The 19,389-nt window shown below is 43.2% G+C and overlaps 1 protein-coding gene across 6 annotated transcripts in view; it reads left to right on the top strand.

The window, feature by feature from the left end:
* etv6 (ETS variant transcription factor 6) overlaps positions 1-19,389 on the top strand; it is a 41,335-nt gene that overhangs the window by 7,172 nt on the left and 14,774 nt on the right. For all 6 annotated transcript variants that reach the window (XR_004613129.1, XM_034578677.1, XM_034578681.1 and 3 more), the window contains 4 exons: positions 12,805-12,969; positions 16,128-16,262; positions 18,193-18,789; positions 19,032-19,174. Coding sequence is in view for 5 of the 6 variants with exons in the window: in XM_034578677.1 (XP_034434568.1) it covers positions 12,805-12,969; positions 16,128-16,262; positions 18,193-18,789; positions 19,032-19,174 (1,040 nt within the window). In the remaining variant the exon portion in view is untranslated. The remainder of the gene's footprint in view (positions 1-12,804; positions 12,970-16,127; positions 16,263-18,192; positions 18,790-19,031; positions 19,175-19,389) is intronic.

Here is a 19,389-nt window from a genome sequence, read left to right as displayed (position 1 = left end):
ATTTCAATATAAATCTGTATTCAAGAAAGAATTAAAGATCAATTTGAAGATTTTTGAAGCCAGGATGCTTTGAAAAAAGGTCTCTTTTTGAACCCACTGTGCAAGCTATAAATATATATATATTTTAACATTGAAAATACATATAGACCAATACTAATATAAATATACTGTATATATCAATATATATAACTATATGAATAACTATGGCACTTAGTAAAGCGCATACTTCCGCTAAGGCCCAACCGTCCCCTTAAATTCAATCAAACTGCACACAGATGTTTTTCATCAAGATCCACAAATTATTCCCTAGCAAATCTGTAAAAATGTCAAAAATGATAGGTAGAACATATTTTGCATTTACATATATTTTGTTTATAAAGTGAACATGTGATGTTAAAGTCACAACTAACGAACAAGGACAGGACCTAAAACATGGAGCCATCAATCTCTGTTCAACTGTTCCAAATCCCACCCATCAACACCTCGAAAGGTCAATGAGCAAGGTGCTAGATCTTGTTTGTTTTAGTGACTTCCTGGAGTCGTTCTGGTTGCCTGGAAACGTCACGGTGACAACACTCAAGGAAGTTATTGCACTCGTCCAACAGCCCCGTAAAAAACACAACCTGTCCTTTTGTTTTTTGTACAAATCAAACAAACAAGATTAGAAACAATTAGGGAGCATTAGAGGCGGATTTCAAACCTGCGGTTAGAGCCAGGCTAGCTGTTGTTCCATTTACAGTCTTTATGCTAAGCTATGCTAACCGTCTTCTGGTTGTAGTGTCATATTCAGCACACAGATGAGTGTGTGGTCAACCTTTTCATCTCGTAGGGTCTATGCACACCAAGTCCGTATTTTTCATAACCATTTTCCAACCAATCAATATCATCACATGCATAAACCTTGCACACTGGGTCTGATGCAGGGTTTTTTCTATTCATTCACGAAAATGGATATGCTACCAGCACAGACGCCGCATATTAAAAGTAAGAAGAAAAAAAACTGAATTCTGTGATCTAACTGATTCCAAACAACTCTCTGGAATGCATTAACGTGCATAGACCTTTACCTAATTAAAAGACACGTTGTATGTTGAGGACGTTAAGTTGTATGGTGCAACATTTTTCTGTTAATGCTCGAAACAAACAGTGTAGAGTCAAGGTTTATTTGGGCAGATGAGCTATGTGCTCGGAGGGCATTCTGAAGAAATAGACAGCCACAATTTTTTTAATTTTTTTGTGGCCTTAAAAAACTCTGCATTGAACAAGTCACTAAATGAATCATCGAGCAGTATTTGTCTGAGTGGACAAATGTGCAGCTTCTAGCAGCAAGCAGAGGAGGAGTGATGTTTTCTTCTGTGTCAAAAGCGAGACAAGTACTAAAAGGCCAGCTTCACCAGCACACAGTGAAGCAGCACAGACGCTTACCAGTCCTGGATATATCTTTATTTTTTTTATCCAGGCATCACGGCTCGACATGGTGCCCACACTCCAAATATGACGCAAGGAGAACTAGTCAGTGAGACAGGAGTGAATTATTTAAAGGTCTAAAACACAAGGTGCTGCACTGTTGTTTCACAATAAACATGAATGAATTACAAAAGAACAGGGGCTGCGAGAGAAGAAATATCTCTATCTCTAAGGATGATTTAAAAAAAAAAATCTATGTCCATGGAAACAAGACTGGCTGCTTTCTCTTAGTGTGTGTGTGTGTGTGTGCGCACGCTCACAGCTGGGTTTGCACTATGCATGCTTGTACGAGTGGGTGGATGAGTGTTAGTGAATCTTGTGTCTTTGTGCAAGGCTTGCCAGAGGTAGTGTAGGTGTAGTGTATGTGTACGAGTGTATGACTAAATGTGTGTGCACTTGTATGTGTTATCGTACATGACTTCAAACCCCCCACCATCTTCCTTTAGTCTCTCTTTCTATTTGTGGTATATTACCCATTTTAGTGTGAGGGAATCAGTTTTATAAAATGTGTGTGCGGTGTGTGTGTGTGTGTGTGTGTTTGGTCTTTTTGAGGGGAAATTTCCTGCCCCTGGAAGCAGCTCTTGTCCTCAGGAATTTCCTGAGTGGGCAGACAGCGCTTCCTGAATAAATGTTGTTGTTGTTGTGTTTGTGTGCATGTGCGTGTGTGTGTGCCCGTGTGTGTTTTAACTTGCTCTCTTTTCTCCTCTGAAAGGGAAACTGTTCTCACATGCCAGCGAGAGGGCTGAGCGCAACCCCCTTCTCTTCCTGTTCCCGACACACTCCACACATTGAACACACTTTCTTGTGTTCATTGTGTGATGATGTGTTGATTCCAGACTTTTGTAGGAAATGTCACAATAGCACAATTAATTTAGATAAATATCCAGCCAATGATATCTTGTCCATTTGGTCTGGGGGTTATTTCCCGCTCCACACAGGAAGTGTTTTGTTTTAAAACCTCTGGTGTGTTTTGAATAATAAAAAGAGGAAGAAGAAGTGATCCAATCCAGCCATATTTTTTATTGGCGGAAATCAAGCACATCACATCTGATCCTTTCTTTACTATTCACCTCAGCCTGAGAGTGTTCCAGCACTTATCAATGGCTGACTTCTCATGAGGAGAATGTCGCTGTATTGACAAATAACAATTAAGCTCCTTTTTCCACTGGTCAAAAAACCCACTAAAATATGGATTTTATCTGCAATGGGAATGGATACAATCAACATTCACTCCCAGGTCAAATGACTCTGCAGTGTACACAGGTTCCAATCGGCTTCAATCTGCAGGGATGGAAACGTTACAACCAGCTGAACAAGCAATAATCTTCTTCTTCTCCATCTTCTTTATTTTGGCAGTTGATGCGATGCTGCACCTTTTTTTGTTACGATTTCATGAAGTGCATTGAACCTCCGGGTGTTTGGTGCATAAATCGCCATGAACGTTTGTGTTTTTTCATCTTGTGAACAACGTGCCACGTGAGATTTTTCTTTGTATCGTGCAAGAAGCAACACTGATAAGACAGCGACACATTGGTTTCTTACGTGTTGGTAGGAAGATACCATGGCGTTGGTAGGAAGCCAACTATAGATTTTAAAAGGGACACTCCGGAGAGTTAGTATTGCACTGAGATCATGTTGGGGGATGTGCCAGAAATCGAAAACTGAAAACTGCAGCACCAGGAGATGTAATATTATGACTTTCATTCCCCTGTACGGGCTGAATCCAAACCAACCTGATCCTACACGTCCCATAATTCAACACTGATATGTCAAAATGTACAGATACAAGGATTTTTGTCCCAATTCCACCAATTACCCTCTTTTTAAATATATTGATGTTTGTAGTATACTGTAAAACTGCACTGTAAGAAATCAACATTCAAAACAGTTTTATATGAGCAGAAGATGATACAAAACTGTGGATTGGCAATAAAAATGTTAAAACATGGCGAAAAAGAATAGAGATGTATTGATTTATTTTTTTCATTGTAAAACAAGCAACACAGGCAGAGAGACGAGGATGACATGAAACAACTGTCCCCAGCTGGACTAACTGATTATGCAAAGCGGGGACGCTGCGATTATGTGGTACGCGCCTTGCCGAGACGCCCCCGATATTTCATTCTCATACATCTTTTTGTTTCCTGCCATCTTCCCAGAGGTGTATCGCCATTTTCCGCAATTTATTTTAATTTTATGCAGCTGTTAGGAGCTTGTAGGTTTCCTGCAAACACTGTGTGGTGGGCCAGTGGTGTACAAGTATCTGAGTGTTTTGAATATACTACTGTTAGTTACCTTACGGTGATTGGAATCTTGTTTAAATAAGTGCTAACCATCAGAAACAATTACAATAGAGCACATCAGAGAAGAATGGTTCTTAGCTAGGACTCAGGAGGTAGAGACGGTCGCCCACTAACTAGAATGGTACTGGTTTGATCCCCGGTTCCTCCAGTTTGCGATCAGATATGGCAATAGGCAAGATACTGAAATTGGCTGAGCGGACAGTGGGTGAATGGTGTGTAATAGACATAGCTCTGTATGAATGTGTGTGAACGGGTGAATGAGACTTGTAATGTAAAGCAATTTGAGTGGCCAATTAGACGAGAAAAACACTAAATAACTTGGAATGAAATAATGACTTCACTTTCTCCACATGGACAGAAAAAAAAGAGTTCACCGTGCCTACAGGGAGTGTGTGTTTCAACAGGCAGGGGCCTTTTGATATAGTTAACAAACGTCTTTGAAGCTTCCGCATTTTCGAAAAAAAAACCTGGCACCTGAACAAAAGGAAGAGTGGCGGTTAACGCTGGATTCAGGAACTAACCTACAAGAGCCGGCTTGCTCCCGCACTCGACAACAAGCTATCAAAAACAGGTTGCACTACTTCCCGGCCATAAAAGTTGTGTGTGATTGATGATCTGTTTTATGTTTGTTTTGACTGGATGAAGTCCAGTTTTGCTGGACGGGGACAGGCACATGCACGCTGGAGCAGGACGTAGAGGATGAATATGAGTGTGGGGGGGGGGGGGTCTGTTGATTGAAAAGTAAAGGTGCTTGTGAGTGTGTGTGTGTGTGTATGCGTGTGCGTGTGGAGGTGGATTTTCCCCTGCCACACCCACCTGACAGGGAATCGATGTGCAGCGAGACACAAAGTGATGAATAGTGTGTGTGAGGACTGACTTACCAAATGTGTTGCTCTCTTACTCAGCCTTCCTCCTTCCTTCCTTCCTTCCTCCCCCTCCTCCTCATCTGTCTGGAGAAAGAAAGAAAAAAAACGCTTCTCTATTGAGATAACAAGACCAATATCCGCCAACTTCTGCTTTGAGAGAAAAGGCAAACATTTACTGAAGAACTAAGTGACTAAGGAGTTTGGAGAGCAAAGTCTCTGCCTTATTGATGCAGCCATTTTTTGGGGGTGTTTATTTAGCTATAGTTATAAAGCAGGAGAGGTTTCTACGTTCATTAGTTGTGTCTGTGTGCAGACTGTTGAAAGGCTGCAGTTTCAGATCCTGGTATGACTCAAATATAGCATGCATGCAGTTTTGTTCCAGTTTTACAAATAAAAGAGAAAGTAAACCGAGAGGTGTGACGCAGTAGAAAAACTGAACAAATTCAGTAAGCCCCAGTTTTGAAATGATTAGAAATATGTAAATGAGCTGACTTGTTATAATGCAAAATAACAATGGGAAACAGAGGTTAGTTAATCTTTAGAACATAATGATTAAAATTTTTTTTTCAAAAGTTGATTTGCTTATTGACATTATACCTGAATGCTGTATGTCCAAGAAATTAAATTAACAGCGAGTGAGTGGACGTGTTGATGACGTTTCCTACACCTGACAGACACAAAACCGGACAAAACTAAAAGAATACAAATATCTAAAGATGAACAAGAGGTGTCATACAGGAAGAAGACGCAGATGAACACTTGGAAAACCCGTCAGTGTCAATGGGCGGTAAAGAAAACACTGTGCTTTCTGCAGCACAATTGATGTCATGTCCTGGCTCCTGCTGATGCCACCCTTCGTCTGAATGTTACAGAAACATTTCTGTTGTTGTGAACGCATCTGACCCAGACATTATCCTGCTTCGTTCCTGATATGTGAAAGACAACCTCCAGAAAATGTGTGGAAAATTGGGTCTGGCCTTGTCTGAAAGCCGTATTAGAGAAGTAGATACTGGAGTTAACATGTTAACAGAGCAAATGAACCTAGCTTAAAATCTGTAATGTACATCAATAACTACACGATCAATCAAAAAAACGCAGAAAGAAATGAACTGTTGAAAATTTCTAAGTTTTCCCCTGTATAAATACGATACCTTTTCATTTGGCCACTAGAGGTGTGAGTTACAGTTTGCCATTCTAGAGTAATTTTATTCAGTCTAGTCATCAACAGGCAGTTGTTTTTGCACTTTTCGGTCGGGCGAGTTAAGCATACACAGCAGTGTGACTGTGGGTGAGACGTGTGAAGGCTAAGCTGTGATTCTGGACGGGACCTTTTAGCTACACAGCAGGTCGGACCTCATTAAGTCGTCTGGCTGAGAGGGGAAGTTGAGGACTTCTGTACCGCAACAACGAAACAAGATACCAGTGATCTCATCCTCCTCTTCCCTTCATTCATCCCAAGCACTTATGAGTTGCCTTGGCAACATGTGCGCTCTGTGTGTGTGTGTGTGTGTGTGTGTGTGTGTGTGTGTGTGTGTGTGTGTGTGTGTGTGTGTGTGTGTGTGTGTGTGTGTGTGTGTGTGTGTGTGTGTGTGAGTGTGTGAGAGCATGAGCGGGGGCCTGAGAAACCACAGAGTGAAAATTATGTGTCATCAGAGAGGATTAGGAGCCCACGGTTTAGTAAAGGGCTTGGGATCCTGCTGCTGTGATGCTTGAGGGTTTTATTCAATGTAAACACACATTCCCAAAACGCACACGCACACACATGGGAGCACGCACGCACACACACTGAACCTGATATGCGTCCAACAAAGGCAGGGACTAATGACAATGAAGACCGAAATTGATTTTCTTCCTGTAACCTGCAACAAATCGGTAAACGATTCTCTGGCGGAAAACAACCAGAAAGGTCAAATTTATCAGCTGAAGAAACGGAGTGAATGTGTTGAAGGAACAGAGTGTCACTAGGGTCCAAGGGGCTCTCTGCTCTCCTTACACTCCCTGTGCCTGCTGTCCATTTTCCTTTTCACCTCGAGTGAGCATATAAGGTTTACTTTCCTGTCTAGATCCCATGGATATGAAACCAGCTCCTGAAACATGCACCTTGAAGGTGATTCAAGTTTTAATAACGAAATCTGAAATGATCATTGTTGACAAATAAGTCTTCAGTGATTCTCCCTCAGCTGTCATAGCTTTTGGCATCTGACTGAGCAGGGTTAGCATGGAGGACAAATTGTGCAGACTTGAAATACCTATAGGACCTGAAATACCTGACCAGTGTTGAATATTATTGGAATAGTTGGGATAAGCAGCCATTTCTCTATATATGCTAGAGTGATGCACCTCTCTCCTTTGGTTACATCTCACTGTTATTACTGTATTTGTAAAATCTAGACTCACGATGAACTGCTGTTTCCTATCTCTCTTATTGTGATATTGATTTGGACCTAAAAACGGCTCTGTCTTTATGAACCATTCATCCCATATTGTTTATCCTTCGAGGGTTGCTGACAGCAGGCAAGAGACAGGGTAAATGCTGGATGGGTCGCCAGTCTATAACAAGGCTAGAATAGGTATAAAGCATAAAGCCCCTTTTCCACTGGTCAAAAATCCCATTAACACCCACTAACATCTTGCTTTTGTCTGCTGTGGGAATGGATGCAATCGGCATTCAGTGCCACGTCAAATGTCTCTGTAGTAGACATGGATTTTTATCATCTCCGGCTCTGATGGAAACATGATACCTGGGTGTATGCGCAAATTTACCAGACAGGGAGGTGAGAGAGCCCCTCGGTTGTTGGTGCGCTCGTGATGTTTACCAGTAATTTAAAAACCTGCTTATACAGGAAAATGTTGGTGTAAAAGAGATATTAGAATGGAGAAAATGACAGCTCTTCAAAAGTGAAGCCAAATCGGTCATAGGTCATAAACCCAGCCTCCTACATGTTAAGATGGGATGGTACCATGACGGGACATGTTAAATACATAGTTTGTCATTTTAGCTAGTTCTTTTATTTTTTTCCAGTAACTTTAGCTTTATTTAATTATTTGATACTATAAAAATGGAGCGAAACATCATGATTGACAGCTGAAACTGACTTGTGATTGGTCGAGCGGGTGTATCTGTGAGACCTCAATAATGCAGCTCCATCCCCCCCCCATCACCACCGCACAGTCCAGTATGTTTTGGTTTCATTGCTGGATAGTGGGAGGAAGTGGAGATGGGTCGTTCATCTTCATATGCAGTCTGTGGTATAAACAGTTAAAAGAATTGCAAACGAGCAAGAATTCAGGACTGAATATGGCGCCCTGCCCTGTGAACTTGAACTAAGTACAGACTTAGTACACGTTTCCCTTCCTGTTTGCTTTTCCTTCCTTTTTTACACCTCTGTCAAGTTCTCTTGTTCCTGCCATTTCATCTCTTCTGCCTTTATTTTCTCTCCATCTCTACACACAATCTGCCACTGTTCCCATCACTCTTTCCCCTCTGTTTCCACTCTTCCTTTTCTCCTCTCTGTCTTGCTGCTGTCTGTTAATAAACCTCCCAGCGTCACCCTCTAACCTTGCCGCAGGAAGTTTCCTGTGCTGAAACGGAGCCCACGCTGGATTGCTTCCTGCCAAAGTGCGTTGTGGGACACATTTGTTTGGACCCCCCTTCTTCCTTCTTCTCCTCCTCCGCCTCCTCCTCTTTGCCTTCTGCTCCCCTTGTTGCTTCCTCCTCTGGGCTCTGTGCAGATGGCTGAGGCCGGCAGACCGGATCTCGGAGGGGTTTTGGCAGAGCAGCGCTGCTCTCCGGCCCTGGAGAGAGCATACCGCAGCCATGACCTCGTGACCCAGGCCGCACTGCCGCCTCGGCCTCGCTGCTCTCACAAGTCAGCCACGAAAGACAAACATACAGCTGGTGCACGTAGTGCAGATGGTAGTTTGATTCAATATTGACAAAAAAAATCAATGCTGAAGTCAGTTATGGGTATTCCGTTGTATCCTATGAACAGTCTTTTGTAGTAATTTGATGCTGCAAAAGGGAGCAAACTTTATGTAAAACACAAGTTTAGCACAGTCTCTGATTTTCTTAGCACATTGCAAAGCATTCTCGTTTAAAGTTACCTTTACTGCTCTATTCATCAGGGTGTGTGGAACTAAATACATGCATATTTACATACAGTATACACATAACAGAAGCAACAAATAAAATCCTATCTGCCCTCCATTAGTTCCTTTGGTTGTGAAACACCTGTATCCCAGACACACTTTTTAAGGATGTCTGTTGACAAGCTGCGGGGTCAGAACTCGACAGGCTGTGCTTCAGATAACCTCGGCCTTCCCGGGCTTATCGTCTGCGCTCGTGCCACTGTCTGAATACAGTGGACTTGGGAAGAAATGGGAAGCTGACAATCTAGACAGGGTTTCATTATATATTGATTGCTCTCTGTGAAAACTTCCTTTGTTTGACGTGTGGTGTGTGTGTGTGTGTGTGTGTGTGTGTGTGTGTGTGTGGGGGGGGGGGGGGGGGGGGACTGAAAGCGAACACAAGGTTCCTATTACTCGTGTGACAGTGACATTGGCGGCCAAAGATAACAGCTGTCCGACTCCCAGAGGAAGTGTTTGAGTCTGGCCGATAACTGAGATGTAAGAAATGAGAAGTTATGCTCTGTGTGGGTGTCATGGATGTTCTGATCGCAGCTTTACGCTGCTGAAAGTCTGTTTTTGTGTGTGTGAAACAGAAAAAGAGAGGGGGTGTGTCTGAGTCATAGTGTAAATCATTGGGTTACACATTGAGGAAAAATTATATGATGAGGTGGCCATGTTAAACAAGATAAATACTAATAAAATGAAAATGTACATCTTGCTATGTCAGACAATATCAGGAATATCAGAGTTAAAGATCATTTTATAAATAATGCTGGTTTTTGGTCAAAATATACCTTAGTGAGCAGAACTAGAAAACTATAGCTCATCTGTGGGGTGACCAAATTTGATTTTAACACTAGGTTAGGTAAGCGTATTAGCTATTTTGCTAATTTGGCCCAATAGCGAGCTGCCTGTTAAACATATATTTCCTCAATCTACAAATTGATGATTGAAAAGAAGATTGGAGCTAAAATATAACAAATTATTAAAAATGTATTCCCTGGAAATGCTACTTTATTTGTAATTTAGCTAGCTAGCTTGTGCACAGCTGTTGGTGGACACCAAAAAACACAGGAATTTATTGAAAATATATTTCTGGGAGAAAACAAAGGGGGGTTTAAGTCACTTGTATACAGTTTGAGTTTTCCTGAGGCCAGAATCAAGGCCTACTGAATAGAAACTATTACGTCTTAGCACAGTAGCCAGCCTTCATTCAGCTGCAAGATTCAAGATTCAAGAGTTTATTGTCAAATGCACAACAATTACATTAAGCAATCGCTGGCAATGAAATGCTTGGGTCACAGGCTCTCTTATCACAATGCTCAGAAAATTACAGCAAAAAATATAGAATAAAATATATAAAATAGAATATCAAAGATTAAAAATAGAAAATAAAATATATATATCTAAATGTATATACATCTAAAGAAAAAACAATAGTGCAATTATGTGCAATAGTGCAAATATGCTAAGGTGCTGGTTTAGTGGAGTTATTGCAGATTGGAGGAGTTTAAAAGTCTTATGGCCTGGGGGATGAAACTGTCTCTGAGCCTGGTGGTGCGGGCCCGGATGCTGCGGTACCGTCGGCCGGATGGCAGCAGGCAAAACAGTTTATGGCTGGGGTGATAGGGGTCTTTGATGATCCGATCGCCCTTCTTCCTACACCACTGGGTGTAGAGGTCCTCCATGGATGGCAGCTCCGTCCTGGTGATGTGCTGGGCAGACCTCTCCACCCTCTGTAAAGCCTTACGGTTCAGGGCGGTGCAGCTGCCATACCAGGCGGTGATGCAGCCAGTCAGGATACTCTCTATGGTGCACCTGTAGAAATTGCAGAGAATCCTGGCATCCATGTTGAGCCTCCGCAGCCTGCGGAGGAAGAAGAGCCGCTGTCTGGCCGCCTTCCTGATGGAGTCTGTGTGGTTGGTCCAGGTCAGGTCATCACTGATGTGGACCCCAAGGAACCTGAAGCTGCTGACTCGCTCCACCGTAGTCCCGTTGATGGAGAGGGGGGCGTGTTCTACTCCTTGTCTCTTCCTGTAGTCCACGATCAGCTCCTTCGTTTTGCCGACGTTGAGATGGAGGTTGTTGTCCTGGCACCAAGATGTCAGGGCTCTGACCTCCTCTCTGTAGGCCGGTGATCAGGTGATCAGGCCTATGACAGTCGTGTCATCAGCAAACTTAACGTGGTGTTGGAGCTGTGGGTGGCCACACAGTCATGCGTGAACAGGGAGTACAGGAGAGGACTGAGCACACAGCCCTGGGGGGCACCAGTGTTTAGAGTCAGGGTGGAGGATGTGGTGCTGCCTATCCGCACCGCCTGTGGTCTGCCCGTCAGGAAGTTCAGGATCCACTCACGGAGGGCGATGTTGAGCCCAAGGTCTCTGAGCTTGGTGACGAGCTTCAGGAGCACGATGGTGTTGAATGCTGAGCTGTAGTCAATGAACAGCATTCTCACATGTGTCCCTCTGGTCCAGGTGGGAGAGGGCAGTGTGAAGGGTGAGGGAGATGGCATCTGCAGTCGACCTATTTGGCCTGTAGGCAAACTGAAGAGGGTCCAGAGAGTCAGGGAGGGAGGAGGTGATGAAGGGTTTGACTAGCCCGCTCAAAACACTTCATGATGGTGGAGGTGAGTGCTACTGGGTGGTAGTCGTTCAGGCAGAGGATTTTAGTTTTCTTGGGAACAGGGACGATGATGGTCTCCTTGAAACATGCGGGGACTACAGACTGGAGCAGTGACAGGTTGAAAATGTCTGTGAACACATCTGCCAGCTGTTCTGCACACACCTTGAGAGCTCGGCCAGGAATGCCATCAGGTCCAGGTGCCTTGCGTGTGTTGATCCGGTTAAGAGATCTCCACACGTCTGCCCTGGATATTACAGGGGGGCAGCGGTCCTCCTGGGCCTCTTGTATCTCCACAGCCGGGGAGTTGCTCTCAAAGCGTGCATAAAAGGTATTCAGATCCTCTGGGAGAGATGCAGACACTACATCAGCACTGCTGGTCTTTCCTTTGTAGTCAGAGATGGTTTTGAGTCCAGCCCACATGTTCCTTGTGTTGGAGCCCTTGTAGAGTTTCTGCCTATAGGAAGGCAGCAGCAGAACTGAGACGTGATCCGATTTGCCGAATGGGGGGCGAGGGAGGGCCTTATACACATCCCGGAAGGGAGTGTAAACATGGTCGAGCGTGTTCGCTCCACGCGTAGGACAGCTGATGTGTTGATGGTATCATAACTCGAGTATTGCTGCCTCCACTGCAGCTCGGAAAAATATTTCAATTCTACAAAAATGTTTTGAGCAAAATTCAAGTAAAGTGAAAATGTATTTAGATTATTTTCACAGTCCTCTCTCTTTTGCCACTCAATGTTTGTTGTCAACAATGCAGATAATTCACACCCTGTTCCCACAGCAGTGAGAGAAACGTTTCAAAAGAGGAGACAAAAAGAAACTGTCATTCCCGTTTCCTCTCTTTCCTCCATGTCTCCTTGTCCATTTATACACAAACTAATAAAGTGGCTGTCCTCTAATGTGCCTGTCTGTCCAGAGAGCAAAGAGCAGAACTGATCATAACAGATCAAATGAAATAACTGTCCGACCGTCTTTCTCGTATACCCCCGTCCTCTTTTATCCTTGTGATTCATTCTGTATTCTTCCCCTTAACCTATCTTCTTCTAATCTTTTATTCTCACCCGCTCTGCCTTTCTGTCTCTGCCTCTCCTTCATCTTTTTTTTCTTTATCTCTGCTACGTTCCCATAATCACTCCCTCCTTTTGGCTTTTATCTCCGCTTCCTCAATATCCTTTTTACTGCCTCTGCCTCCTTCCTTCCTTCCTCTCTCCCCCCTCTCCCTCCCCCTCCCCCTTCCTGCCTTTCCTTCCTTCCTCGACCCCCCAACCCCCTGCCTCCCTGTTTTTCCCCTCACTTATCTGACTAATCTTTCTTTTCTTCCCTCTTTCCCCCTCCACCACCATTTTATTTTGCTTCTTCTTCACCAAACCCTGCTCTCATATTCTACCTTCCGCTTCCTCTGCCCCTCTCACCTGCAGGTCTGCAGCCGGTCTTTTGGAGCAGGGAAGACGTGGCCCAGTGGCTGCGATGGGCCGAGAAGGAGTTTGCCCTGCGGCCGATCACCAGCGGCTCTTTCCAGATGAATGGCAAAGCCCTGCTGCTGCTCACCAAAGACGACTTCCGCTACCGATCCCCCCACTCTGGTACTCCTCTTTTTTCCTTCTATCCTAGAGGCTGGGAAAACTGGAGACATAAGTTAAAGGTTTTGCAAATGAGTCACTTTCATTGATTGGATTAAAAGTTATTTTTGAGTCCAACTGGAGCAGGACTCAGACTGGAAAACCAGATTTACCAAGTAGGTAGGAAGAAGAGTGTAAGATCATGGAAACACTGACTGAGTGGGTGCAGGAAAATCATGGAAAAAAGTGCTATAACTATACATAGAAGCTGCTTTACTGAGGAAAAAACACCTGATGTCACAAAATGACTGATAAATAAAACTGAAAATTAATAGTTTGGGTCCTTCTCAGATGAAATGTGATCAATGAAAATGACCACATTTTGTTTCACAACAGAATGAGACTGGGGCAAACAAATTGTACATGAAGATCTGTGTTTGTGCAGCTTTAAAATGAATGTGTTCACAGCAAACATGCACCCTTTAAAATTCAATAAAGTCAGCTGGAGCAGAGGAGGGAGGGCAGCAGCGACAGTGGAGGGAGGCAGCTGTTACAGTGAGGCTGATGGGGGAGGAAGTAAGAGACAGTTGATCAGGAAGTAAAAAACAACCTCAACTGTCGCCCTGGCAACACCACGAACCAGGCTCGTGAAAATAAAGGGAAAAAAAGGCAACCGTCTTTCCCCTTTGCAGAGTTTTGGATTTCTATTTCAAAAATGAAAGAGGATTTCGTGTCAGTTTGCGTGTGACTGTTGGTGCAGAGTCATGGAAATGTTTCACCACACAGGGATGAAGTCAGTGTTGTGTGGTTCAGGGTTATGAGTGGGATGCAATGAGTGGTCAGCGTTGTGAAATATACAGATAAGCCATGGGAGAAATCCCCCACACACACTGGAAACTGTAGTGATGAAACGTCAGGTCATGTTGGGTTCAGAAATGTGCAGGAATCATATGGATTATAAATGTAAAGTAAATGCATAACCCAAACACTTCAATTCATAAATAGGATAAATACACAACTTAAAGATGAAATGAATACAAACATAATAAAATGAACATGTGAAGTGAAGGTGTTACAAGTTCTCAAAAAATTCAAATGTATTTTTACATTGCTGCAAATCTACAGTTTCTATTACCCTACTTCTACATTTGTTACCATCTATATTTCTCTGTACTAACCTCAGTGTACAGCAGTTTTGGTCCAGGATTGATTCACTCTTTTACTTTGATTGTGATATGTAAAGCGAAGCAGGCGGCTGCCCAGTAGGGTGTTGGATGATGGGCCAAAAATTACATCATTTTCAAATGAGTTTATATCGATAATTATCACAATCAATGTCACATTATTATTTCTTTTGTGGTTTTTGTTCATGAGTGAAGTTTGTGTTTTTTTATTTGATTTTATGAGCAGAGAATGACAAACTTAGTCAATTATGTGTTCTACCTCTATGTAGAAGTAACTAAAAGTTTCTCTGTACAGCTGGAGCAGTGTAGTGTACATCTGTATTCATGTTCAGAAGTGAAGAATGGAAGAGATCTTCAAGTGTTACGTAACGTGTTATGACACAATCTAAGAGAGTGAGAGACGTGGACCAGCTGGCAGCTGTTGTCCAGCTCCTGTATGGTTGTATCCTTTTCAAAGATATGTGAAAATGTTCATATCCTGGCAGATTTCAAAAAATTGAAATCTGCAAACTACGGCCTCCATCAGTCGGTACCAGAGATCTTGAGATTTTTTAGATATCTTTTCCCTAAAACTTAATCATGTGTTAATCATGTGGTGTCAAGTGATTACAATGACTGGTTACATTTCAACATCAGCAGTTGCTTTGGCTTTTTGTTGTTACTAACATCAGTGAAAATGTCACTTTTAGGGAAGAGAGATGTTTTGTTTTCGTGTGATGTCTGTTTCCTCCTCCGGGCATTTGTAAAGGTAAAGTTCCCATCAGTCCCTGCTGTGTGCCATATTTTCCTCCTACAAATATTGTGAAATAATAGAGCATGTATGTCTTAACCTCTCTTCCAATCACAGCTTCATGTTTAGACTTGATTATGTTCAATGGGAAGATTTAAAGCTGAAGCTTTACGTAGGAGTTATGGCTGCAAGCTAACATGACACTTTTGAATTTCCTTGTACGCATACTTCATAATGATTAATGTAGTTTTGCAGATTTAAGACAAAAAGCAAACCTCGAAGTTTAAACAAACATTTTCAAAATTTTAAACCAAAGGTTAATGCACCAGGAAGCAGGAAATTTCCCTCGGCTGCAACTCTATGCCACAGGATCAGAAAGCGAGAACTGAAAGGGGTGTGTGTGTGTGCACACGCTCACCATCGCTTCCTTCATGAGAATCATTTCCTCGTTATGGTTAGCCTGTAAGAGGAGGTGAGGCAATGGCCGCCTGTGTTAAAAATCACTTCCACATCCACCTGATTTGTGCACCATGCAAATGTTGTGTCATGGCGGCAGCTGAGACATCGTTGTCGGTGTGAAGGCAAAACAAACAGCTGTTAATCATTCAGTGAGCTTCCTACTCCGCTTTGTGCCGGGTGTCACCACTACTGTATAACCACTTAAAGGAGAACATCAGTCGTACAGAGCTACGGCCCATTTACTTGTGTCAACAGATAGTTGGTGTTTTCTGCCTCCAGCTCCTGATATGTGTTTTGATTTGTCATATTGTTATTTTTAAAATCTCAGTTTTTGTCCTGTGGGAATCTTCTCCTTCCCCTGCTGCTGCCTCTCTATGAAAACACACGCTCAAAAGAAATTTCTTTGAGTTTAATTCGATAAATTAATTTGCTCTGTGGAGGCTAAATGCTTGTTCTGTCAGAGCAAACTCACTGGGTACAGTCCCGCACCAGAGGGAAACTTATAAACTTTTGGCAACCTCTATAATCATTGGGGTTGTCAGGGTTTAATATCGAGGAAATGTTTTTCTATTTACAAGCCTGATTTGCCATTCCACACTCCCCTGAGACTGTCTGATGTGGTGTCTACATCCTCAGTGACTCTTCCATTATTGCTCAAGCTCTGCGATGCCTGGAAAGCAAAGAGAAGAAGAACAAGAAGGGAGAACCTGATTCTGTGGTTGACACCACCACTAATTTCCCCTCTTTTTGCAGGCGTAAAAATGCTACTGGGAGACGTACGGTAACCTCTGACCTTTTCATCTCTGCAGGGGACGTCCTGTATGAGCTGCTGCAGCACATCCTGAAGCAGAGGAAGCCCCACGTGTTTTACCCCTCTGCCTACTTCCCTGGGAACTCCTTCCACTCGCTGCCTGAAAGCCCTGTGCAGCACGTGAAGCTCGAAGGTCAGTCCAATCATTTTGTAAATCCTCAAACATAATCTGCATTAGAATCAATATTTTTGTTGATAATTTAAATTCCACACCAGATTTTTTTTTATAACATCATGACCAACTCAACACTCAGCATCTGTAAGACTTTATCAACTGAATGTAGCAGAAACAGAAACAATGTAGAAAGTGAAATTTCAAATAAAGAGAATGTTTTAGCTCATAAATCAGTTAATGTAAATGAACAAATCATGTAATTCATATTCAATCAATTGACATATCAAATTATAAAATATTTTGAGATTTTAAATTAAATTACATACTAAGTAGCTTAGTTAAGTAGCAGGTAAATTGTCAACAACACGTCTACAGTCATGTTGTCAAGTTGTGAACCACACCTCAGTGACACCTGAGGTGTGGTTCACACTGAATGAGTCATTTTCCAGCTACCTGTGGAAAACAACGATTAAAAAAATCCATTGTCAACTGAGTCGAGTCAACTACAATGTTGTCGAGTTGTCTAATATTAGCTCCCTAAACACAGGCTGACTTGAGCCACTAATAGCAAATATTTTTGATTGTGGCGCTTTCAAATTTAGTGACGTTGTTTGTCCGAAGTAGAAAATAAGAAGGTTCAACGTACGTGCACAGAATGTAAAATGTTATTACTGTGGGAAATAACCTGTGGATGGAGAGTTGAGGAAAACATACAGTTCACCTGAACGTTTTGTACAAATGTCCACAGGGATTTGAACCACTTAATGGAAACCTGTGGTAAAAATACAATAAAATATGAACTTTTTCAAAAGTGGTAAACAAACATTTGAAAACAAAACTCTACAGGAAATGCTAACATATTTTAACAATATGGTCAATATAGGAAGATAATTTATCATTTGTGTGCATAGTGCTGAAAAGTTTTTCTTCACTTCTTAGTGTCTTTGTTTGCTGTAATCGAGGAAGTAAGATTGTTACCTGAGATTGTGCTTTTGGCTCTGATTTGAGGAAATGTAATGGGATTGGATGGAGCAGTAATTCTGCAGAATTTGCTGTTGACAGTACAACCTGTTCCACAAGGAAATGTTATTTAAACAGGCTGTGGCACAGGACACCACACACAGAAGTGATTGGCTCTCTGGTATTTATGACTCCTATCCACCTTGTTTTGAGGTCACTGTGTTTTTGTTGATGGCTTTTGAAAGAATGCAGCAGAGCAGAATTCAAGCTGCTGCCAAGACAAACCAGAGAACTTTTACCAAACATAATGTTACCAGGCTTAACTGTAGGATGATAGTGACACCTAGTGTTCATATGTGTGAAGCGAGTATACCAGGGAACCAGGAAGTTAAACACCTCTAAAACAATATCACTTAATTTTCATTCTCTATTACTCAAACTGTCTGGCAAGATTGGCAATTTTATTTGCACTTTAAACACTGAAGAGTAGAAAAAGACTTCATACAACTTGTCAAATATGTACAATCAGTGGAAAAACACAACCAGGATGTCCCAGATTTTAATACAAGCCAGTATCTCAGATTAGTTCTACTCTTTTAAAACTTGACATACGGATTTTGTATTTGGGGTTTTTGAGGCGTCAAAGTCTCGTAATGTTTCTTTCTGAGTTCCTACAATGATTTTCTGCACAGTGGCTGCCAACCTCACCTTGATATCCAGTATGTTTTTACTGTTGCCAAACCTGTATGCCAAACCTGTATGGCAGAGACAGGAACTAGTTCCACTCCCAAACCATGTAATGAAATGAAATGTAATGTACCCAGAACACACAGCTGTTTTCATTACCCGCCCTGGTCAGAAATCCGTTTCCCAAATGTTTTTACTTCCCACAAGCCACAGATAAGACAAAATGCAAGAAAATTTGATTATTTGTAAAGTGTAACTCGACTGTAGATATTTATGCACGTTGTTGCTTTTGTATCCTCAGAAACGGTACGACGAGGGCCGCGTGGTACAGAGCCACTCCCCCAGCATCCACCAACCATCGAGCTGCGGCACCGCTCCCGCTCCCCTCACCACCCAACCCAGCGTCGATCCCCTCTGGGGCCCAATCACCCTCGCCCCGCCAACGATGACTCCCTCCAAACCTTCTCAGAGCTGCCAGACAGCAACCACCACCTGCACGAGGAAATGTACCCCTTGTCTGTGTCCCCAGCCGCACCGAACGGCCGCTGCACGACACCACGAGAACCCCCGTGCCCAGGCAGCCCTGGGGGCCAGGAGGCGGGCCCTCCTCGCGTCATCCAGCTCATGCCTAGCACCATCATGAACCCTCTGCTCCTCACCCCGAGCAGGAGCGGCGGGGCTGCCGGCATGGACTTCAGGCACAGCCGAGGCGGACCCCTGTCCCAGACGACACACGAGAACGGGCGTGAAAGTAAAATTCACGGCCACCACCATGCGATACCCCTGGCGCATCAGCAGCAGCACCTGCTGCAGCAGGAGGAGGCGCTCTACAGGAACCACGTCATCATGCCTGTGTCTCCTCCAGAGGAGCCGCAGATGCCCATAGGACGGATAGCAGGTGAGATTCAGCCCTGCTGAGGTTGAAGGTTAAATCTGTGTGAGGGGACGTCTTGATTTAAAAACACGTGTGTTTCTATAGTCACAAAGTGAGCAGATGTTCCCAGAGACAGCAGCATCTTAGAGACTTATCTCTGGGGAATTGCAGACACGAAGCAGTAGTGCAGCTTTGAAGGACAGAAGTCAGACATTAGAATCTTTTTTGTTAAACCCACTCTGTGTTTTCTGGTCGTGTCCCTGCAGACTGCAGGCTGCTGTGGGACTACGTCTACCAGCTCCTGTCAGACAGCAGGTACGAGAACTACATCCGCTGGGAGGATCCAGAGAGCAAAGTCTTCCGCATCATGGACCCCAACGGCCTGGCCAGGCTCTGGGGGAATCACAAGGTAAACACTCAAACACACACACACACACACTCACACACGCACGCACGCATTCAGGCACACTGCTGCTAGCGTTACCTAAGCAGGTGCAGCTTCAGATGGTTATGCATAGCACTGGTATTGACTCACCGGTTTAAAAAAACATCAACTGGATAAATGGACATGTGTCAGTGCTGCCTCCTAGCGGCCAAAACAGTTAATGCAGGTTTATTTGTTAG

Source organism: Hippoglossus hippoglossus, chromosome 23 (assembly GCF_009819705.1).
Source record: "Hippoglossus hippoglossus isolate fHipHip1 chromosome 23, fHipHip1.pri, whole genome shotgun sequence".
Lineage (NCBI taxonomy): Eukaryota > Metazoa > Chordata > Actinopteri > Pleuronectiformes > Pleuronectidae > Hippoglossus > Hippoglossus hippoglossus.
This window is presented reverse-complemented; position numbering and strand designations above follow the sequence as displayed.